This window comes from Rhinopithecus bieti, unplaced genomic scaffold, assembly GCF_001698545.2.
Source record: "Rhinopithecus bieti isolate Rb0 unplaced genomic scaffold, ASM169854v2 scaffold_20150, whole genome shotgun sequence".
Lineage (NCBI taxonomy): Eukaryota > Metazoa > Chordata > Mammalia > Primates > Cercopithecidae > Rhinopithecus > Rhinopithecus bieti.
The window spans coordinates 3,160,702-3,184,355 of record NW_016810565.1 but is presented as its reverse complement, the minus strand read 5'-3'; the positions used below and the strand labels follow the sequence as shown (position 1 = coordinate 3,184,355).

Sequence of the window (23,654 nt, the reverse complement as noted above, 5' to 3'; positions counted from 1 at the left end):
TTAGCCAGGATGGTCTCAATCTCCTGACCTTGTGATCCACCCATCTTGGCCTCCCAAAGTGCTGGGATTACAGGCTTGAGCCACCGCGCCCGGCCCTAAAGCAGCTTTATAGTGAAACATTTTATTTAGAAATCTTCTTTCTTCAGTTTACTGTAATCCATATTCACTGAGTAGAACTCGTCTTGATCCCTGTGACCTAGTTTGTTCTAGGGCGCTCAGTTCTTCTTTCTGTCCCAAGTAAAATCTGGATTGAACAGTGCCAGATACAGGCCATACAGTGTTGCTCCAGTACCTCCAGCTCCAGCAGACACAGAGACGGGGAGCAGACTCAGATGCTTCCTGGCCTGACCGAAGATCTGGCAGTGCGTGTTTGCACCAGGGGCCTCCAGTTCAAAAGGAGAGAACAAACCTAGCTACCAGGCTCTGGACTCAGTGGTATCCGCACGTCAGGGAGGCTCTTACTGCCCCATGCCGGCACACTGTGGGGGACATGGTCTGCAGCAAGATAAATTTGAACATGCAGTGTAGCATGCTAAGTGAAATTTATGTACAGCAAAGGGAAAACAGTTATCACTTTTTTTAAAAAGTAAACATGGATGAGAATTGTGTGTCAGCATTGGAGAATGTCAGATTGGGAGCAACAAGAGAGATTTAGTCCAGCCCTCATCCTTCGTGAGTGAGGAAACCAAAACCCTAGGATTTTAAGACACAGTTGGGAAAAGGATGTTCTGAGGAGGGTTCTGAAAGCTAAACACTCGTCTCTGCAGTGCCTTGGTATCTGTCATTTCTTTTGAATTAGTAGTAACTTGAAAAGTACCAAGTCTTAAGTTCCTTAGGTGTTAATAACCTGCTAGGTTTTTAAAAATTTTTTCTCTTTTCGTTTCTGGAAATATCAAAATGAACTCCAGTTTACATTAAATATAAATATTATATGGGGTTTCGTGCTCCCTTCATACTCCTAATGATGTTACAGGGAAGTCTTCAGGTTGAGAAGAATGCTCTTTCTCACCATGTTCTGAGCCTTGTACCAGAGCAGGGAGTGGTTATGGTGAAGAAGTCATGGCCCCTCAGGAGGATGAAAAGGTGGAAGTCCATGTGACAAGAGAAAGCACCAGAGACAAGAAAGGGAAAGACTAAGGCAGGAAAAAAAGGGAGGCCATGTATAATAGTGATTGACCAGAATAATGTGTTATTAGTATGTTTGGGATTTATTTTATTTATTTATTTGTTTTGAAACGGCATCTTGCTCTGTTACCTAGGCTGGAGTGCAAGTGGCATGATCTCCACTCACTGCAACCCCCGTTTCCTGGGTTCAAGTGATTCTCCTGTTTCAGCCTCCTGAGTAGCTGGGATTACAGGCATGTGCCACCATGTCTGGCTAATTTTTGTATTTTTAGTAGAGATGGAGTTTCACCATGTTGGCCAGGCTGGTCTCAAACTCCTGACCTCAGGTGATCCACCCGCCTCAGCCTCCCAAAGTGCTGGGGTTACAGGCGTGAGCCACTGTGCCCAGCCCATGTTTGGAATTTTAAAAGGGAAAGAAGACAAAAGATAAAGAGAACCCCAGGAACATTTAACATGCAATTTGGTGGTACACGTGGGCCAAAGGAAATGAATGGCTTCGAGACCAGGAAGAGATTTGCTCTCTGGCTGGGAGAAAGTTTGAAAGGAAGAGTACATGAGTGAATGAGCAAGGGTGCAGGAGTTGGGCAGCCTCACCTGGCACTTTACCAGTGTGCTTTGTCCCTTTTCCAACTGCCCGTTCACCAAACTTTGAGAGGGTGTGCCCTGTCTACTCAGGAGAGGGCCGTATCATTCTTTTTTGAGGCAGGGTCTTGCTCTGTCACCCAGGCTGGAGTGCCGTGGTGCAGTCTCAGCTCACTGCAGCCTCGGTCTCCTGGGCTCAAGAGATCCTCCCGCCACAGACATGCACCACCACGCCCTGCTAATTGTATTTTTTGTGGAGATTGGGTTTCACCGTCTTGCGCAGATGGGTCTCAAACTCCTAAGCTTGAGTGATCCACCCACCTTGGCCCCTCAAACTACTGGGATTACAGGCATGAGCCACTGAGCCCAGTCGAGGGTGATATAGTTCTTTTTTTTTTGAGACGGAGTCTCGCTGTGTCGCCCAGGCTGGAGTGCAGTGGCCGGATCTCAGCTCACTGCAAGCTCCGCCTCCCGGGTTTATGCCATTCTCCTGCCTCAGCCTCCCGAGTAGCTGGGACTACAGGCGCCCGCCACCTCGCTTGGCTAGTTTTCTGTATTTTTTTTAGTAGAGACGGGGTTTCACCGTGTTAGCCAGGATGGTCTCGATCTCCCGACCTCGTGATCCGCCTGTCTCGGCCTCCCAAAGTGCTGGGATTACAGGCTTGAGCCACCGCGCCCGGCCGATATAGTTCTTAAAGTAATCGAAATTGCATAGTTTTTATATTTCATTGAGACATAATGCTGGCTGGGTGCAGTGGCTCACGCCTGTAATCCCAACACTTTGGGAGACTGAGGCAGGCGGATCACTTGAGCTCAGGAGCAAGACCAGCGTGGGCAACATGGAGAAACCCTGTCTCTACAAAAAATACAAAAGTTAACCAGGTGTGGTGATGCACACCTGTAATCCCAGCTACTCAGGAGGCTAAGGTAGGAGAATCACTTGAGCCCAGAGAGGTCAAGGCTGTGATGAGCTGTGATTGCACCACTGCACGCCAGCCTGGGTGACAGAGTGAGATCGTGTCTCAAAAAAAAATAAAACAGATGTAATACTTACATAATTCATAGTTGAATGATACAAATTACTAGTAGTTTGAAATACATTAAACTGTCTTTGAATAAAAGTATACACACATTAGTGCTAAATGCCATTTTGAACATCTCTAAAAATTCAATAAACTCTCAGAAGTTGACCAAGAAAGTGTTCACAAGTTGTTGTAATGTGTCAGTGTAGCTTGCAGGGAAGGAGCTCATGAAGCAGGCCCAGTACTTTGATTCTTCGACTGCATGGACAGATAGTACAGTACTGGTCTGTTACATGTTAAGAGTAACTTTGTATCAACTAGTAACTGCCAAGCATAAGGAAATGGATTCAAATTTTACTGAAAGCGATATTAACTAATCAAACTTGCAGATTGTGTTTGTATGTAAGCTTCTAAATATAACAGGGTTAACAGCCTCTTTGTTATTAAGAATTAATAATCAAGTGTCTTTCCTCTTCTGAATAACTTTAAAAAAAAAAAAAAGAAAGAAAGAAAAGTAGAATGTCAGATTATTATTTGATGGCAGTTTTTGAAACAATGTCCTAAATTGTGTGACTGTAAATGAGAGTCAGACATACTCAACTGTGTTTGATCCGTGTCTTTATATAGGGAATATACACAAAAAGACTTGTCCAAGATGTTTTCTGTGACTGATTCATAGCGACTTCCATAAGTTATTATCAAGAGAAGTTAGAATTGAACAAAGCAGCAGGGAATATCTATTTGCATGATCATTGTTTGAGGATTATGTCATCGGGTGTGCCTTCCTGAGCTGAGGCAGATTCTACTGCATTGCAGTATTCCCAGTACAGAGCTAGACCGCTCGCCACACAGCAGTGACTCATCTCTTGGAATGGCGCCTAGTTCCCCTAACCCGGTTTGCATCAGGAAGTGCAGGCCAGATGCTCAGATGCTGTGTCCTGACTGCACGATTTCTGCGTTATTTTATTTGTACCAGTGATGACTCTTTATGGGGGGGGAAGAAATGATTCAGAGTTAAAAAAGCCATATTTTTAGTTGCATCAGTGATTTCCTTTGATCTTTATAGAATGTTAATTTTATTTTCTGTGTATTGTTTTGGTGTTATTTTGATGGCATATTTTATATACGTGGTAGAGCAATGTTATGGAAAGTTCAGAAGATTGAGGGAGAAAATCATCGCACTACTTTGACAGCTGTTTCAGTTTGGAGATAGTTCTTTATTCTCTCTGCTTGCATTTTACAGGTTGTAATCGTGTGGCTGCTTTCAGGCAATGTGATTTCTCTTGTGGTCTAGCCACATTTGAGTGGTTAGAAAAATCGGTTGATTTCTTTAGTTTTTTTAATGGTCATTTTAAAAAATAGCAAGTATCTGGCATACTAGAATGTTCTGCCGCCTACTCCTTCCTCTTCCTAAAATTATATTCAAATATATCCAAAACAATAATTTGGAATAATTATTGTTCTCTTGATAGGTACACTTTTTTTTTTTTGAGACTGATCTCAGCTCACTGTAACCTCTACCTCCCAGGTTCAAGCAATTCTCTCGCCCCAACCTCCCATATAGCTGAAATTACATGCGCCCACCACCATACCCAGCTAATTTTTGAATTTTTAGTACATATGGGGTTTCACCACGTTGAGCAGGCTGGTATTGAACTCCTGACTTGAAGTGATCTGCCCACCTCGGCCTCCCAAAGTGCTGAGATTACTGGCATGAACCATTGCGCCTGGCCAGATAGACTAGTATTTTATACTCTTTAGTGTGAATTTTGTATTTGTCTCATCTTAAAACTAAGGAAGCAAGGGTTGGGGGTAATGACTCATTCCTGTAATGCCAGGCCGAGGCATGAGGATCTCTTGAGCCCCAGGAGTTTGACACCAGCCTGAGCAACATAGAGAGACCCTATCTCTAAAAAATGTTTTAAAAATCCACTGAAGGTGGTGGCTTGAGCGTGTGGTCCCAGCTATTTGGGAGGCTGAGGCAGGAGGATCTCTTGAACCCAGAAGATAAGGCTGCAGTGAGCTCTGATGAAGCCATTGCATTCCATCCAGGGCGACAGAGCAAGACATTATCTCTAAATAAATAAATTAATTAAAATAAAATGCTTGCAGAAGAAGCAAGATTTTTAAAACAACAACTAAGGAAGCAAATAGCTTTTGCTCAGACCCTATATAACCAGGTTTCATAGTTTTTAGTGCTTAATGAAACCTTATAGACCACCTAACTCAATATTCTACTGCCTGTTCCACCGCCCATTTTACACCTCACAAATTTGAAGCCCAGAGAAAGAAAAATGACTTTCTCAAGGTCACATATCTTCTAAGCAATAGAACTTGATCTGTTAAAGCTACTGCCCTTTCTTTCTTTTTTTTTTTTTTTTTTTGTTTTTTTTTTTTTTGAGCGCAGTCTCGCTCTGTCGCCCGCGACTGGAGTGCAAGTGCCGGATCTCGCTCACTGCAAGCTCCGACCTCTCTGTTTACGACCATTATCCTGCCTTCAGTCCTCCCGATTAGCTGGGACTACAGGAGCCGCCACCTCGCCGGCTAGTTTTGTATTTTAGTAGAGACGTGGTTTCACTGTGTTAGCAGGATGGCTCGATCTCCTGACCTTGTGATCCGCCCGTCTCGGCCTCCCAAAGTGCTGGGATTCAGGGCTTGAGCCACCGCGCCCGGCCTCTTTTTTTTTTTTTTTTTTTTTTTGAGATGGAGTTTCACTCTGTTGCCTGGGCTGGAGTGCAGTGGTGCTGATCTCCACTCACCACAACCTCCGCCTCCCGGGTTCAAGCAATTCTCCTGCCTCAGCCTCCCCAAATAGCTAGGGAATACATGCATGTGCACCTATGCCTGGCTATCCATCTAATTTTGTATTTTTAGTAGAGACAGGATTTCTCCATGTTGGCAGGCTGCGTCTCATAACTGCTGACCTCAGGTGATCCACCTGCCTTGACCTCCCAAAGTGCTGGGATTACAGGGGTGCGCCATCGCGCCTAGCCTTCCCTTTGTTACATGACTTTTAAAAGGTGAACCGGCCGGGCGCAGTGGCTCACGCCTGTAATCCCAGCACTTTGGGAGGCCGAGGCGGGCGGATCACAAGGTCAGGAGATCCAGACCACGGTGAAACCCCGTCTCTACTAAAAATACAAAAAATTAGCCGGGCGTGGCGGCCGGCACCTGTAGTCCCAGCTACTCAGGAGGCTGAGGCAGGAGAATGGCGTGAACCCGGGAGGCGGAGCTTGCAGTGAGCTGAGATTGTGCCACTGCACTCCATTAGATTGTAATTTTTGCCAATATATATTTCATACAGTACATCATTGCAAAGATAATTTGACTAGAATGCTTAGGCATCGCGTGGATTAGTACTAGATGTAGAGGTTTATTTTCTATTATACTTTTCTAGTTTTCAATCTTGATTTTAATTTCGAAATTTGGTTCACATGCTTCTTGAGGCTCTCTTACTATTAATTTCCAGTAAGCTTTTTTAAATTTAAATTTTATTATTAAAAAACTGAGACATGGTTTCACCATGTTGTCCAGACTAGTTTCATACTCCTGAACTCAAGTGATCCACACCTCAGCCTCCCAAAGTGCTGGGGTTACTGATGTAAGCCACCACACCCAGCCTTCTTAAACTTTTGAAAATGACTACCATGTGCATGTTGTACTGTGTGGAATCTAGCGTGGTCTCTGCCTTCCAAGAGCTCACAGGTGAGGAGGAAGATAACATTCAGAAGTCAAACCCAGAGCAGACTCAGATTAAGTGCTGTGGTGCAGCAGAGGGCAAGGCTAGACGAATGCTTCTCGGTGACCCTGGGGATGTTTCTCTTCTCTTCTCTTCTCTTCTCTTCTCTTCTCTTCTTTTCTTTTTTTTGAGATGGAGTCTTCCTCTGTCGCCCAGGCTCGAGTGCGGTGGCATGATCTCGGCTCACTGCAAGCTCCACCTCCTGGGTTCACACCATTCTCCTGCCTCAGCCTCCTGAGTAGCTGGGACTACAGGCGCCCGCCACCAAGCCCGGCTAATTTTTTTGCATTTTTAGTAGAGTTGGGGTTTCACCATGTTAGCCAGGATGATCTCGATCTCCTGACCTTGTGATCCTCCCGCCTCAGCCTCCCAAAATGCTGGGATTACAGGCGTGAGCCACCACGCCCAGCCTGGGATGTTTCTTGATAGTTTTCTCGATTGGGATTTGCCTTGGGCCTGGCCTGGATGAAAACTGGCCATGCTACATCGTGGCGAGGAATCACAAACTTCTGAATTCTCCCATTGTTGCTTCCCACCCAAGTGTCTGTGGGCAAGTTACTGATATTCTTTAAGGAGAAAACAAGGATAATCATAGTCACACCAACTCCGTAGGGTTGAATATATGATAGCTGTAAAGGGCTTAGTAAAATGCCCATCACACAGGTGGTGCTGAGTGAACAGCTGAGCAGAATATTCTTGAGAGCAGGGGCGGAAAGTGTCTTCTGTGTTTGAAGCACAATGGATGAGCCTCCTGGGATGAGACGCTGAGAACTTGGCCATAGCCTGTAGCGGCTAGCACTGCCCACGGCCAGGCCCTGTTCCAGTGCGTTCAAGCGCCAACTCAGTTATCCTTGCAGAAGCCCTGGCATGCCCACACTACCCCACTTCGCAGACAGCCACCTTGCCCAGAGTCACACAGCAAAGTCAGGAGTGAGGAAAAAAACGGATGGGAAGGGAAAAATAGTGCCAGGTCATGTAGGTGTTGATATGTCAGGTTGGGAGTGGGGAGAGGATAGTCATTGTCTAAACAGTTGATAAATAAGAAATTGGAAATGTTGATATTAATTTGATATATTTATTATGATTTGTAGAGGACGTTGGTGATGAAGGAGAAGAAGAAAAAGAATTCATTTCCTATAACATCAACATAGACATTCATTATGGGGTTAAATCCAATAGGTGAGTAGTATGAATATTACCATTATCTCAGATTATAAATTTGTGAGAATTAATATGAATCTTTTTTCTTTTCAAACTCGGAAATTCTTACTAAGAAAATTAATAGAAATCTTTTTTTTTTTTTTTTTTTCGAGATGGAGTTTCCCTCTTGTTGCCCAGGCGGGAGTGCAATGGCGCAATCTTAGCTCACTGCAACCTCCGCCTCCTGGGTTCAAGCGATTCTCCTACTTCAGCCTTCCAAGTAGCTGGGATTACAGGCATGCACCACCATATCTGGCTAATTTTGTATTTTTAGTAGAGATGGGGTTTCTCCATGTTGGTCAGGCTGGTCTTGAATTCCTGACCTCAGGAGATCGGCCTGCCTCAGCCTCCCAAAGTGCTGGGATTACAGGTATGAGCCACCGCGCCTGGCCTAAAATTAATGTAAATCTTAATTGACTCAGGCAAACACATTAAGAAAACACTCAAGCCCGCCATGGTGGCTCACGCCTCTAATCCCAGCACTTTGGGAGGCTGAGGTAGGTGGATCACCTGAGGTTGGGTTGAGACCACCCTCACCAACATGGAGAAACCCCGTCTCTACTAAAAATACAAAATTAGCAGGGCATGGTGGTGCATGCCTGTAATCCCAGATACTTGGGAGGCTAAGGGAGGAGAATAGCTTGAACCCCGGGGGCAGAGTTTGCAATGAGCCGAGATTGTGCCATTGCATTCCAGTCTGGGCAACAAGAGCGAAACTCCGTCTCAAAAAAGAAAAAAGAAAACGCTCAAAAGATTTCTGGTCTTTAAATTCAGTGTCTTTGATTTCATGTCTTCAAATTAGCATTTCCAAGACAATATAAATTATAAAATATTGTCCTTTTAATTGCCATATCATGGCATTTATCTTCTGTTCGAGCTATAATATATGTAGCATGTCTGATAATACTCTCAGATCACAGTCGGCCCTCCATATCTGTGGTTCCACATCTGCAGATTCAACCAACCACAGATAGAAAATATTTGCGGGAAAAAAGCAATACGTATAGTACAAAAATAAGAAAGCAAGTAAAAAACAGTTAGTGTAACAACTATATAGTTTCATGTTGTGTTAGGGATTATAAGTAATCTAGAGATGACTTAAAGTATACTGGAGGATGTGCATAGGTTATATGCAAATACTGTGCCATTTTACATAAGCAACTTAACATTTGCAGATTTTAGTGTCCCAGGGGAATCCTGGAGCCAATTTCCCACATACACCAGGGGACAACAGGATGTCTGATTTTTCATTATTACAAATAACTAGTAAACATTCTATGTACAGGTTTGATTCTTTTTAGGATAAATCCTAAAGACAGCATTACTAGTTCACATGCAAAACATTAAAATTTTTAATGCATGTTACCAGATTTTCCACCTTTCAGAAGGATTGTGCTAATGTATCCTAGTAGACATATCCAGATTTAAATATGTAAATGTCATAATTGATTCTGCATTTTTTTAACTTACTTTGAGTAATCTCAGGTTACAGAAGAGTTGCGTGAATAGTATATAGCACTCCCAGATATCAGTTGTTAATATTTGCCACTTTTGCATTATCATTTTTCCCCTGAATCATTTGATAGTTAGTTACAGACAATATGCTCCTTTATCCCTAAATACTTGTGTGTATTTCCTAAGAACAAGGACATTCTCATTCATAGCCTCAGTACAATGATCAAATTCAGGAAGTGTAAGATTGCTACAGTATTATTCTCTAATTATAGTACATGTTCAGATTGTCTCAATGATGTCCCTTATAGTAATTTTCCCTTGATTCAGAGTCCAGTCCAGGATCACACTTTAGTTTCTTGTCACTCTAAATTCCTTTAATCTGGAGTAGTACTTCAGCCTTTGTGTACCTTATATGACACTGACATGTTTGACATTTGCAAATGAATAGCTTCATGGAACTGTTGGGTTTGCCTGATGTTTAGATTCAGGTTATACGATTTTGGCAGAAATACTATTGTGACTTCGTTCTTTCTCAATATGTTACATCAGAAAGCTTCATTTACTTTACAGTTACATGAAGTTTTTTGGGGTTGTTTGTTTTGAGACAGAGTCCTACTCTGTCGCCAGAGCTGGAGTGCAGTGGGGCAATCTTAGCTCACTGCAGCCTCTGCCTCCCAGCCTCAAGTGATCCTCCTGCCTCAGCCTCCTAAATAGTTGGGATTACAGGCACCTGCTGCTACACCTGGCTAATTTTTTTTTTTTTCTTTTTGAGACGAAGTCTCGCTCTGTTGCCCAGTCTGGAGTGCAATGGCGCAATGTCGGCTCACTGCAACCTCTGCCTCCCGGGCTCAAGTGATTCTCCTCCATCAGCCTCCCGAGTAGCTGGGATTACAGGCATGCACCACCATCCCCAGCTAATTTTTGTATTTTTAGTATAGATGGGGTTTTGAAGTTTTCAACTAACTTTTTGAAGTTATTCGCCCACCTCAGCGTCCCAAAGTGCTGGGATTACAGGTGTGAGCTACTGCACCCGGCCTAATTTTTGTGTCTTTAGTAGAGATGTGGTTTTGCCATGTTGGCCAGGCTGGTCTGGAACTCCTGACCTCAAGGGATCTGCCCACCTTAGCCTCCCAAAGTACTGGGATTACAGGCGTGAACCACCACACCTGGCCAATGAAGTATTGTGTATAAAGTACTGGCAAGGGAATTAGAAAATTCAAATTTTATTAATTACCTTAAAGGCATTAATTTAACAAACTTTGAGTGCCTGTTGTGCACAAGGTGTGGCAGTAGGTATAGAGTAATACACAAATAAAACCTGCAGTATGGAGGAATACACAAAGAAATAAAACCTGCTTCCTGTTCTCAAGAAGCTTGTCTTTGGGAGAAAGATTGGCAGATACGTAACTAATTGTAATACTTGTCAAAATACAATGGAAACATGAAGATTGGAGAGATTGCTTCTGATTAGGGGAAGCCCACAGAAGAGGTCACACTGGAATTGAGTTTTGAGGGTTAGAATTTCAGCAGATGAATATAGATTTCGTAAGCAAAGGCACAAAGGACATGATGTGTTTAGGGAATGGGACATCTGGTCTAAGTGGTGTCTCAGGGTGGGAAAGAGGATACATAGCAGGAGGTGAAACAGGAAGAGTTGAGTAGGACCAGGCTAAAGGGAGCCTGGAATGCTCTCTTGTCACTTTAACCAGCGAGCAACTTGTGTTTACTTAGTACAGTAAATAAATGTTACAAATTAGTGTAAGATCAGATTTAAGTACTATTTGGCTCATAACTTGTATTTCTAGGACAGGTTAGTTTTAGGCCAATATTATGAATTCAACCCATGTATGAGACAAGTTAACTTTGCCTGGTTTCGTGCTTGTTCACGTTCTATAACCATAACCTTGATTCAGTAGCTCTCACGTATGTACTAAAGAAAGACAAGCAGTGCATTTCACTATTAGAAAAACGACACTTCAGTATATTCTTAGTATGATTTTTAAGTTAATAAGCCTAATTAGGAGTGTAACTTGCCTAATTTCTTGTTTTATTTTTCTTTTTAGCTTGGCATTCATTAAACGTACTCCCGTGATTGATGCCGACAAACCCGTCTCTTCTCAGCTCCGGGTCCTTACACTCAGTGAAGACTCGCCCTACGAAACGTTGCATTCTTTCATTAGCAATGCGGTGGCTCCTTTTTTTAAGTCCTATATTAGAGAGTCTGGCAAGGCAGACAGGTAAAAACCAGTTTCTTCTGTGTGTTTGAATGTTATATTTCACTTAATGTTCACGAGATAGTGTAGAACGTGGTGTAAAACTTGGGAATTGGGAGGGTAAAGCTAGTGAACCAAGGGGATATAAACCCTGTGCATTAATAAGGATGTGTGTCGTTGCTATTTGACAGACTTGCAATGATAGACTCTCCTTGGAGACCAATAGCACACTAAATGTTGAGGTATGCAATGTCATTTCAGGGATGGTGATAAGATGGCTCCTTCGGTTGAAAAGAAGATTGCAGAACTCGAAATGGGACTGCTTCACTTGCAACAAAATATTGAAATTCCAGAAATCAGCCTGCCGATTCATCCCATCATCACCAATGTTGCAAAACAGTGCTATGAGCGTGGAGAAAAGCCGAAAGTTACAGACTTTGGTGATAAGGTTGAAGACCCGACATTTCTTAATCAGTTACAGTCTGGAGTCAACCGCTGGATACGAGAAATTCAAAAAGTAAGAGCACAGGATTGAAAGTTATGTAAAATATGTTACTCTTTAATATCTTTGGGTAAGCTGATCTGGATTTTGTCAGTGAGGTGAATTACGTGGCAGCGTGTTAGTGGTGCCTCTTCTTGGTCCTGAGACTGTTCAGTGCGGGACTAGCCTTGGTCTAGGTGGAATGGTCAGGGGACAGTGTGAGGTTGCCTCAGTCAGCACCCTGATAGAGCATTGAGCATAAAATTGAGTTGTAATGCGTGTGTTTAGTTAACGGTATCTTTTCTACCTTGTTTAGTGAATACCCTTGGATGTTATTTTATTTTCAAAGGTGACCAAACTGGATCGAGATCCTGCATCGGGAACTGCCTTACAGGAAATTAGTTTTTGGCTAAACTTGGAACGTGCGTTATACCGCATCCAGGAGAAACGGGAGAGCCCGGAAGTTCTCCTGACTCTGGATATCTTGAAACATGGCAAGCGCTTCCATGCCACCGTCAGTTTTGACACTGACACAGGTAACAACTAGAACTAATAATCTGATCAGTAAGTTGTGGATCTGGCTTTTATGAGATCTTACTTGATAATTTAAATGAAAACTATAGTTTTCATAGATGCACTGTCATTTTTAACGATTTCCTCTTTTACATCACATCTTATCTTTCCCTCAGTTCCAAGTAATGAAAATTATTCTCCTACACACTTAGCTTTCCCCTTTCCCTTCAGGGGTTTTAAGAACGTGAAGCAGTCTCTAGGTGCGAGCACAGATTCCTTCTCGTTTCCCCGCTGCGCGGCCCCATGAGTCGTCTCCATGAGTCGGCTGTACTATTGGCACAAAGTCAGGTGCGCTTTTGACAGGCCAGGCGAGAAGGTGGTTTCAGTAAAGCAGTTCTGTCTGCCCAGAGGGTTGTGGAAAAAGAACTAGTCAGTACCGCTTTCTCTTCTTCTTTTTACTTGCCCCGTTCTCTTCTTTGTCTTCCTTCCTATTCTGATAAGTGGCCAAAATGAATTTAGTTTTCTGAGTGGAGAACAGTGCCAGTGATGTTGTTTTGTTTTGTTTTGTTTTTATTTCTTTTTAAAATTTATTTTTTTTTAAGAGATGGAGGTCTCACTTTGTTGCCCAGGCCGGAATGCAGTGGCATGATCATACCTCACTGCTGCCTGGAGTTCCCAGGCTCAAGCAATCCTCCCACCTCAACCACCCAAGTAGCTGGGACTACAGGGATGCACCGCCACGTCCAACTCATTTTTAAATTTTTGTAGAAATGGGGACTTGCCATGTTGCCCATGCTGGTATTGAACTCCTAGTCTCAAGCAGTCCTCCCGCCTTGGCCTCCCAAAGTGCCATGATTACAGGCATGAGCTACCACGCACAGTCATTATTATTATTATTTTTAAATTCTTTTAAAAACTTTAAAACTTAGCTGCGTGAGCACGTACTAGCTCTACAGTGTTTGGACAGGAGGCATTATTAGGCATTTCTGTTCAACTCTGTGCTCGCAGAAGACATGTTAGAACAAGTAATTAAGACAGTAGCAGTTGTCGTGTTCTCACTTCCCCCAAAAACGTGTGGCACCCACGTCTTAGAGGAAACTGCAAGTGGAAACCTTCCAGTTACTTAGATCACACTGCACGCATTACCTGCACATTCGCTATGCTGAAATGTATACTTTGATTTTTTAACACCTCTGAAACCTTTGTGTTTTGCCTAATACGTTTTTTGATCTTATGCCAAAGAAAGTCAATACATAGATTAGGATCCAAGCACTTTCGTGATTCCATGTCCGTAGTTAGTAATACATTCACCTAAATTAAGCCATGAATGTAAATCTTAAATTTTAATGTTCTCACGGGTAAAATTTTAGTTCTTCTAAACTGAATTGTGACTGATAGAATGTTAAAATAATATAGAACAGGGGTCCCCAACCCCCAGGCTGGTACCAGTCCGCAGCCTGTTGGGAACCAGGCCGTACAGCAGGAGGCCAGCAGCAGTGAGTGAGCGTTACTGCCTGAGCTCTGCTTCCTGTCAGATCAGTGGCAGCATTATATTCTCATAGGAGCACAAACCCTGTTGGGAACTGCGCACGCGAGGGATGTAGATTGTGCACTCCTGATGAGAATCTAATGATCTATCCACTGTCTCCCATCACATCACCCCCAGATGGGACCGCCTAGTTGCAGGAAAACAAGCTCAGGGCTCCCACTGATTCTACATTATGGTGAGTATGTAATAATAATAATAATAATAATAGATAATAGAAATAGGCTGGGTGCGGTGGCTCATGCCTATAATCCTAGCACTTTGGGAGGCTGAGGTGGGCGGATCATGAGGTCAGGAGATTAAGGCCATCCTGGATAACACAGTGAAACCCTGTCTCTACTAAAAATACAAAAAATTAGCCAGGTGTGTGGGCGGGCGCCTGTAGTCCTAGCTCCTTGGGAAACTGAGGCAGGAGAATCACTTGAACCTGGGAGGCGGAGGTTGCAGTGAGCCGAGATCACGCCGCTGCACTCCAGCTTGGGCAACAGAGCAAAACTCCGTCTCAAAAAAACAAAATAAAATAAAATAATAGAAATAAAGTGCACAATAAATACAATGCTCTCAAATCACCTGGAAACAACCCACCCCCCTGCCCCCCCAACCGTCTGTGGAAAAGGCGTCTTCCATGAAACTGGTCCCTGTTGCCAAAAATGTTGGAGGCCGCTGATATAGAAAGCAAAACAAAGCAAGGTAAATTCTCTGAGGCTGCCACCTTCAGCCTTTAGAGTGTATGTAAGTTGGCTCGTACTCTTAAATAAGCAAAAATGGAACAACACTAGGGTTATCCTGTTAATAACGTTTTTTCAAATGTGTCATGGTTTTTGTCTTGCTAGATCTTTTGCAACATCAAAATGTTCCATTGTAATTGCATATTTTAGTTTACTTAGTTTTGTTACTTTATGTGAAAACCATTAACTCTTTCTCTGTTAATATAGGTCTAAAACAGGCTTTGGAAACTGTGAATGACTATAATCCTCTGATGAAAGATTTCCCTCTGAATGATTTGCTGTCTGCCACGGAGCTGGACAAAATAAGACAGGCGCTTGTTGCCATTTTCACCCATTTGAGAAAGATCCGAAACACAAAATATCCTATTCAGAGGGCGCTGCGTTTAGTGGAGGCAATTTCCAGAGACTTGAGTTCTCAGTTACTCAAAGTATTGGGCACTAGGAAATTGATGCATGTTGCTTATGAAGAATTTGAAAAAGTAAGTTTGAATATATAAGAAAACTAACCTCAAGACATTTAGATGAAAATATGTCTTAATAATGAGCCTCATGTTTTAAATTATATCCTAGGTTATGGTAGCATGCTTTGAGGTTTTTCAGACTTGGGATGATGAGTATGAGAAACTCCAGGTATTGTTGAGAGACATCGTCAAAAGAAAAAGGGAAGAAAATCTGAAGATGGTGTGGCGTATCAACCCTGCCCACAGGAAGCTGCAGGCTCGCCTTGACCAGATGAGGAAATTCAGACGCCAGCATGAACAGCTGAGAGCTGTTATCGTCAGGGTCCTGAGGCCGCAGGTACGATTTGCATTCTAAAAATTTGTGGGTTTTTTTTGTTTGTTTGTTTGTTTTTTGAGATGAAGTTTCCCTCTTGTTGCCCAGGCTGGAGTGCGGTGGCGCAATCTCGGCTCACTGCAACCTCTGCCTCCTGGGTTCAAGCGATTCTCCTGCCTCAGCCTCCCGAGTAGCTGGGATTACAGGCACCTGTCACCACGCCCGGCTAATTTTTTATATTTTAAGTAGAGATAGGCTTTCACCATGTTGGCCAGGCTGGTCTTGAACTACTGACCTTCAAGTGATCCACCTGCCTCGGCCTCCCACAGTGCCGGGATTATAGACGTGAGACAGTGTGCCCAGCCTGTTTTTGTTTGAGACAGTCTCATTCTGTTACCTAGGCTGGAGTACAGTGGCGTGATCTTGGCTCACTGCAGCCTTTGCCTCCCGGGCTCAAGCAATCCTCCTACCTCAGCTTCCTGAGTAGCTGGGTCTATAGGCGCACCCCACCATGCCTGGCTAATTTATTAATTTATTTGTGTGTGTAGCGGGGGGTGGTTTGTGGAGGAGGGGTCTCACCATGTTGTCCAGGCTATTCTGGAACTCCTGAGCTCAAATGATCCGCCCACCTCAGCCTCCCAAAGTGCTGGGATTACAGGCATGAGCCACCACGCCCTGCCCGTAAGCATTGTTTTAATGTGTTTTTTGAAAAATTACTTCTTTCTGTTGTCCTTAGGATCTAATGATTCTGTATTTATGTGTGTTTGTGTGTGTGTGTGTGTGTGTGTGTATATATATATATATTTGAGACTGAGTCTCACTGTTTCACCCAGGCTGGAGTGCAGTGGTATGATCTCGGCTCACTGCAACCTCTGCCTCTGGGGTTCAAGCAATTCTGCCTCAGCCTCCAAGTAGCTGGGATTACAGCTGCCAGCCAGCATGCCCAGCTAATTTTTGTATTTTTAGTAGAGACAGGGTTTCACCATGTTGGCCAGGCTGGTCTCGAACTGCTGACCTCAAGTGATCTACCTGCCTCGGCCTCCCAAAGTGCTGGGATTACAGACGTGAGCCACCACGCCCAGCCCATCCAAATCTTAGTTAGTGTTATCCATCCATTTGTCCCTTCCCCCATCTTGCAAGGACCCTAGAGTCAGACTTCCTGGGTTCTAAATCCTAATTCCACCATTTAGTAGCTCTGTGACTGGAACACTTTATTTAATGTCTTTTTCTGAGAGTCCTCTTCTGTAAAATATGGATAGTAATTACATACACCTGAGATTTATTAAAATAATTAAATGAGTAATTTCTTTATACATTTTTTTTCTTCTGAATTTATCTTTCATTCTTCTTTGTTTTCTGAGACGGAGTCTTGCTCTGTCGCCCAGGCTGGAATGCAGTGGCATGATCTTGGCTCACTGCAACCTCCACCTCCCAGGTTCAAGCAATTCTCCTGTCTCAGCCTCCCGAATAGTTGGGAATACAGGCACGTGCCACCATTCCCGGCAAATTTTTTGTATTTTTAGTAGAGCCAGGGTTTTACCATGTTGGCCAGGCTGGTGTTGAACCCCTAACCTTGTGATCCATCCTCCTTGGCCTCCCAAAGTGCTAGAATTACAGGTGTGAGCCACTGCACCCGGCCTGTCTTTCATTCTTCTTCACTAATTCTTCCTTAAAAAAAATCTAGTCCAATGAAACCACATTGTCTGAAAAACCTTTGTAGTGCAGAGTTAAAATATACTCTGTAGTATATTACTTGGCTTTGCTAAGTTGTGGTTCTAAAGTGTTTGACTCAAAGTTTAAAAATCCGTATTACTAATTGGTAGCTTTTGTGTGGTATATACAACAGAATTTTAAAAGTCTTCCAGGCATGGTGGCTCACACCTGTAATTTCAGCACTTCAGGAGGCTGAGGTGGGAGGATCACCTGAGCCCAGCAGTTAGAGGCTGCACAGAGTGAGACCCTGTCTCATAAAAAATAAAAATAAAGTTTATTTTATTTATTTGTTTTGAGACAGAGTCTCATTCTGTTGTCCAGGCTGGAGTGCAGTGTTGTGATCTCAGCTCACTCCAGCTTCCACCTCCTGGGTTCGAGTGAGTCTCCTGCCTCAGCCTCCCAAGTAGCTGGGATTACAGGGCTGCATCAACACGCCTGGCTAGTTTTTGTATTTTCAGTAGAGACAGGGTTTCAGCATGTTGGCCAGGCTGGTCTCGAACTCCTGACCTCAGGTGATCCACACGCCTCACTCTCCCAAAGTGCTGGGATTATAAGCGTGAGCCATTGCGCCCAGTTTAAAATAAATTTTAAAGCCTTCATTAGTCAGCATTTCTTGATTACATATCTTTCTCCTTTAGGTCACAGCAGTTGCACAACAGAATCAAGGAGAGGTCCCTGAACCCCAAGATATGAAAGTGGCTGAGGTTCTCTTTGATGCTGCAGATGCGAATGCCATTGAGGAAGTAAACCTTGCTTATGAGAACGTCAAGGAAGTGGACGGGCTGGATGTTTCCAAAGAGGGCACGGAAGCCTGGGAGGCTGCGATGAAGAGGTACGATGAGAGGATCGACAGAGTAGAGACCCGGATCACTGCTCGCCTTCGAGATCAGCTTGGCACAGCCAAGAATGCCAACGAGATGTTCAGGATTTTCTCCAGGTTTAATGCACTGTTTGTCAGGCCTCACATCCGTGGGGCCATTCGCGAATACCAGACCCAGCTGATCCAGCGTGTGAAAGATGACATCGAGTCTCTTCACGACAAGTTCAAGGTCCAGTACCCACAGAGTCAGGCCTGTAAGATGAGTCACGTTCGTGACTTGCCCCCCGTGTCGGGGTCTATCATCTGGGCTAAACAGATCGACAGGCAGCTGACAGCCTACATGAAGCGGGTGGAAGACGTCCTTGGCAAGGGCTGGGAAAATCACGTGGAGGGGCAGAAGCTGAAGCAGGATGGAGACAGCTTCCGTATGAAGCTCAACACACAGGAGATCTTTGATGACTGGGCGAGGAAGGTGCAGCAGCGCAACCTCGGTGTCTCGGGGCGCATTTTCACTATTGAAAGTACTCGGGTTCGGGGCCGAACTGGAAATGTGCTTAAGCTGAAAGTTAACTTTCTTCCTGAGATTATCACACTGTCCAAAGAAGTCCGGAACCTCAAGTGGCTTGGTTTCCGAGTCCCACTGGCGATTGTGAACAAAGCCCATCAAGCAAACCAGCTTTACCCATTTGCCATCTCACTGATTGAGAGCGTTCGTACCTATGAACGGACCTGCGAGAAGGTGGAGGAGCGGAACACCATTTCGCTTTTGGTGGCTGGCTTGAAAAAGGAAGTGCAGGCCCTGATCGCAGAAGGCATTGCGTTGGTGTGGGAATCCTACAAACTTGACCCGTATGTACAGCGCTTAGCAGAGACTGTCTTCAACTTCCAAGAAAAGGTATGCTCTTGTGTAATCCTCAGGTGTCCTGGTAACGAATGAAGCACGGTAATAGCGAACTCAGCTAAAACACTAGGTCTCCCGAAGAAGGCATGCATGGTTGATGCAGCATATGGCCATGTGAGCTGCAAGGGAGGATGACCCTTTGTACACTCACCAGGCTGTTAGATGGTGCTGGGGCTTCAGGGAGGCCATTAAGTAACAACCTGAGTTTAGAAACAAGTGGAGAGCTAAAGGACACAGGAGTCTGACAGAGAGCAGAATGCAGTTTTGTTGCTGATACAACTGAATGCAGAGCAGGCTCTCGGTCTGCAGCCATGGAGGCCTGCTAATGACCTACCCAGAGCCTGCGGCTGCCAGCAGACCAGATGCATGCGACAGCGAGGCTGGCTCACCAGTCACAGGAGGAGCTGAATGGAGCACGTTTATTTCCTTCTCCCAGATTTACCCATCAGAGGCCACCCCTCCCGTGAGTGGGAGTAAGGGAAGAGAAGCTGGGGAGGCTCCATGCATTTTCCTTCCCTCTGCAAGGACGTGCGAGTGGGGATTAGTGTTCTCACCCCAGCAGCTAGGATTAGCTACTTATGGAAGAACTGCCTGGAGCATTTGTCAATGTATAATACCTGAGGAGAACGTTGTGTGAGAATAAAGGAATAGAGTGTGAGTGGGTGTTTTAAATATTAAATATTTCTTCCTTCAGGTGGATGATCTGCTGATCATTGAAGAAAAAATAGACCTAGAGGTCCGTTCCTTGGAAACTTGTATGTATGACCATAAGACATTCTCAGAGATCTTGAACAGAGTCCAGAAAGCAGTGGATGACTTAAATCTGCACTCCTATTCCAATTTGCCCATCTGGGTCAACAAGCTTGACATGGAGGTAAGGGTTAGAATTTGCTTACGTGTTCCTCCTTTTTCTTCTGCTTACCCTCCAGTAAGTTTATTAGTTTGTCACTAAAAAGTATTTTTCCCTGGAAATTATCTGTGATAGTTCACTTCCCCTCCAAAATCTCATTTAACTGATGATAGAACTGAATTGTGGCCAGGCACAGTGGCTCATCACGCCTGTAATCCCAGCATTTTGAGAGGCCGAGGCAGGCAGATCGCTTGAGCCCAGGAGTTCAAGACCAGTATGGGCAACATAGCAAGACCCTATCTCTACTATAAATAAAAAAACTAGCCAGGTGTGGTGACGAGCACCTGTAGTCCCAGCCACTCAGGAAGCTGGGGCGGGAGGTCACTTGAGCCCAGGAGGCGGAGGTTGCAATGAGCCGAGATTGCACCACTGCACTCCAGCCTGTGTGGCAGAGTGAGACCCTGTCACACACACACAAAAGGAACCGAATTATGATACTGCATGTCAGCACTCACATCAAGTTTAAGTTGGAAGCAGGGAGATAAGAGGGGGGGAAGGTGCTCCCTTTATTTGCTGGATATTTGATAACTTCCTATTTGCCCTTCCTTGCTTTTCTTATGATTCATGTTACCTTTTCTAGCCCTCCAGGTGACCTCCTCTGATGACCCTGCCCCTCCCCAACATCCAGTTTAGAAATCCCAGCCACATTCTGCCCCTACCCATGTATCTCTGTAGATGAGCGGGGACAGGTAGAAGGTTTGGTGTGTGTGCATAAAGCACGCTTACCAATCCATTCCTTTTCTCGTTGGTGAACTTCAGAGAGCACGCCAGAGGAGAGTGTTGGGGAGGAGGATATTTTATAGCAGAGGTTACAGGTTGTGAAGGATTGGTGATTCGGTATCCAAAGATGGAGAACACAGCCTAACAAGTGATCTGCGGCTGGGAGAAAGTGAGATTCTGAGAAGAGAGAGATGAAGGCTTATAGTTAGGAACTGTGTATCTTTGATCCGAAACACCTACCACTTTCTAATTAACTTGCTTTGTGAGCTAACTTTTAGAAGAAACACTATTCTCTGGTATAACGTTGTCTGTAGATTGAAAGAATATTGGGCGTCCGTCTGCAAGCTGGCCTGAGAGCTTGGACCCAGGTTCTTCTTGGACAAGCTGAAGATAAAGCAGAAGTTGACATGGACACAGATGCTCCACAAGTTAGTCACAAGCCTGGTGGAGAGCCAAAGATCAAAGTGAGTACTTCTGTGGCATTCTATTTGCTAATAAGTACAATAACAAAACTCTCCCGTTAAAAAGCACCTATGAAAAGGTCACTTAGTGTGGACACGTGGCAGATGCCACCTTAACCAGGTGATGAAGGTCAGCCTTACCCGTGGCGATGTGCAGATGTCATGTGCCCTCTGATGTGATGTAATGGGAAGGGAAGGGCAGGTCACCTCTGCACTCTTTTTCCAAAATCCCTCACTCTCATGCGAGATGTTAACATTAGAGAAAGCTGGTGGAGGATATGTGGAAACTCCTTGTACTTCCCTTGCAACTCTCCTATAAGTCTAAAATAATTATTTTAAGTCCTAAAAAATGAAAAATTAAATTTTAGGAAAAAAAACTACACTGTGGAAAAAAATTTGTTACCAAACATTCATGCAGTAAATTATTTCAAGAACTGCGGGTAATGCCCTAGGTGGGCAGTGGACTCTGTCATCTCGACTTGTGTAGGTACATGCTGTGGAGTTTGCACAGTGACAGAAGAAAATGTTCAGACCATGACATTGAAACGTACTCTACTGTTTTAACAAAGGTCTCAGTCCACATCCCTGGGAAGAAGGTGGCACACAGTGGCCACCACACAGAGTAGTAGTCTGTGCCTCCCGAGCCATCTCTTTCCCATTGGTGTGGAGCTTAGCGAGCTTTCTACACAACTGAATACTTCTGTCCGCTAGCACTGTGTAAGTAGGCCCTATCTGCTGCTGTTGGTGGTGGTTACAAAGGAGTCCCCCTTACAGTAAGTGTTTGCGTTATATTCACCAATAAAAGGCCTCACAAAACAGTAAAACTTTGATCTGGGAGAAACAGTTGGCTTTGTTTCCCTACCTACACTTTACCTTTTATTTTTTTCCCTTACACTTGAAAATGTTTTCATTTTAAATATTTCTGTTTTTACCTTTGACTATTACTATTATTGGATACTCATCCCCAGAGCATACTTTTTAGAATACCAAGTCCCAGAGAAGCAAATGAGTGTTTCTGAATTGATACAATTACAGTCATGCACTGCATAATGACATTTCAGTCAACGACAGACCACATGTACAGTGGTGGTCCTAAAGATTACGATACCATATTTTTACTGTCCCTTTTCTTTTTTTTTTTTTTTTTTTTTTTTGAGACAGAGTCTCACTCTATCGCCCAGGCTGGAGTGCAGTGGCCGGATCTCAGCTCACTGCAAGCTCTGCCTCCCAGGTTTACACCATTCTCCTGCCTCAGCCTCCCGTTACTGTCCCTTTTCTATGTTGAAATGTGTTTAGATACACAGATACTTACCATTGTGTTCCAGTTGCCTGCAGTATTCAGTACAGTAACATGCTGTGCAGATTTGCAGCCCAGGAGCGATTGGCCATGCCACGTAGCCTAGGTGGGCAGTCGACTCTGTCATCTCGACTTGTGTAGGTACATGCTGTGGAGTTTGCACAGTGACAGAATCACCTAACCGTGATTCTCAGAATGTGTCCCTGTTGTTCAGCAACACATGACTGTCTAGTGGAGACTAAGTTGGAATTCTTGTTTAGCTTAAAGCACTGGCAGGTGGCACAGACTTACCTGACCTTGGTCAACCTAAGTCGTTGCCCGACAACTGATAACCTGACTTGTATCACTGCTTCAGTGGTGCTAGTTTCTCAGGTCTCAAGGTCGTGATATTGAGACATCGTCATATACTTATGTCCCATCAGATGAAGGTTCATTGAGTACCTGTTATCCTTAGAGGACTTTCATTGTCCTTAGAGGACTCACTGGTTTCTTTTCATAAGCAAAAAGTGCCTCTTCTTAAAGAGCACTTTGCAGACGTTTCACTCCTTTTCCAGTAAGTTTGAGTTAGGAGCTTTTACCTTGTAGCAGAGCAGTATTAACATGTAGTTGGTTCACCTGGGAAACGAAGAGGCTGGCTGTGGGGCTGACCGTGTGGATGCGGGTCACACTGAGTGTGGGAGAAGGTGTTGTGTAATATGCTGAGGCGGCCACCTCAGTGGAGAAATGGAAAGACTCAATTTTAAGCTAATGTGAAATCAGAGAATGCTGTAATAAATAAATGCCTTAAGAGTATTCAAAATATGCTTCCATATTTCAAAATATAAAATGTAACACGACAGGAGATTTTGCGTTTGACATTGTGTCTGGGAAAGGGCCACACCTTGGAACCTTTGGAAGCTGCTGTCACAGGTCTTGCAAGGCTAGGCCTAGGCTTTGGTCTAGAAGGAACATTTAAAAAGTTGCCCTGTAAAGTTATTTGGTGTCATTGACCAATTGCATCCCTGCTAAAAAGCAAGAGGCATCGTTGCCTGGATAATAGAGGATGTGTTTCAGCCCTGAGATGTTCGAGTTGAAGAGCTCAGTTTTCACGGAGCATTTCTGTTATTCCAGTTATCCCCAAAATTTCTATGTATTATATTTTTGGGGAAGTGAGGTGTGCTCATGTTTTCAATCTAACAACTAGTTTTGGGGACTTGCCCACATCTCTGGGACTTGAATGGGGATTGTATCCCATTTTACTGGCTTTTAGGTTTACATTGACCACGTTTCTCTTCTCTGCTCCCCTTGCCCACTGGGGACTCCTCTTTGGCTCCTTGAAGTTTGCTGCTTAGAGTTGGAAGTGCAGCAGGCAGGTGATCATGCTGCAAGCTCTTTCTGGACCTCTGGCAAAGGGAGTGGTCAGTGAAGGCCATCGTTACCTTGGGATCTGCCAGACTGGGGTGTTTTCGGTATCT

The 23,654-nt window shown here is 44.2% G+C and overlaps 1 protein-coding gene across 1 annotated transcript in view; it reads left to right on the top strand.

Annotated features, from left to right (window-relative positions):
- Positions 1-23,654, top strand: part of DYNC1H1 (dynein cytoplasmic 1 heavy chain 1) — a 96,042-nt gene that overhangs the window by 8,711 nt on the left and 63,677 nt on the right. The window contains exons 2-10 of the mRNA XM_017892252.1: positions 7,560-7,647; positions 11,187-11,360; positions 11,598-11,853; positions 12,167-12,353; positions 14,812-15,083; positions 15,175-15,402; positions 17,730-18,806; positions 19,507-19,686; positions 20,757-20,906. Coding sequence (XP_017747741.1) covers positions 7,560-7,647; positions 11,187-11,360; positions 11,598-11,853; positions 12,167-12,353; positions 14,812-15,083; positions 15,175-15,402; positions 17,730-18,806; positions 19,507-19,686; positions 20,757-20,906 — 2,612 coding nt within the window. The remainder of the gene's footprint in view (positions 1-7,559; positions 7,648-11,186; positions 11,361-11,597; positions 11,854-12,166; positions 12,354-14,811; positions 15,084-15,174; positions 15,403-17,729; positions 18,807-19,506; positions 19,687-20,756; positions 20,907-23,654) is intronic.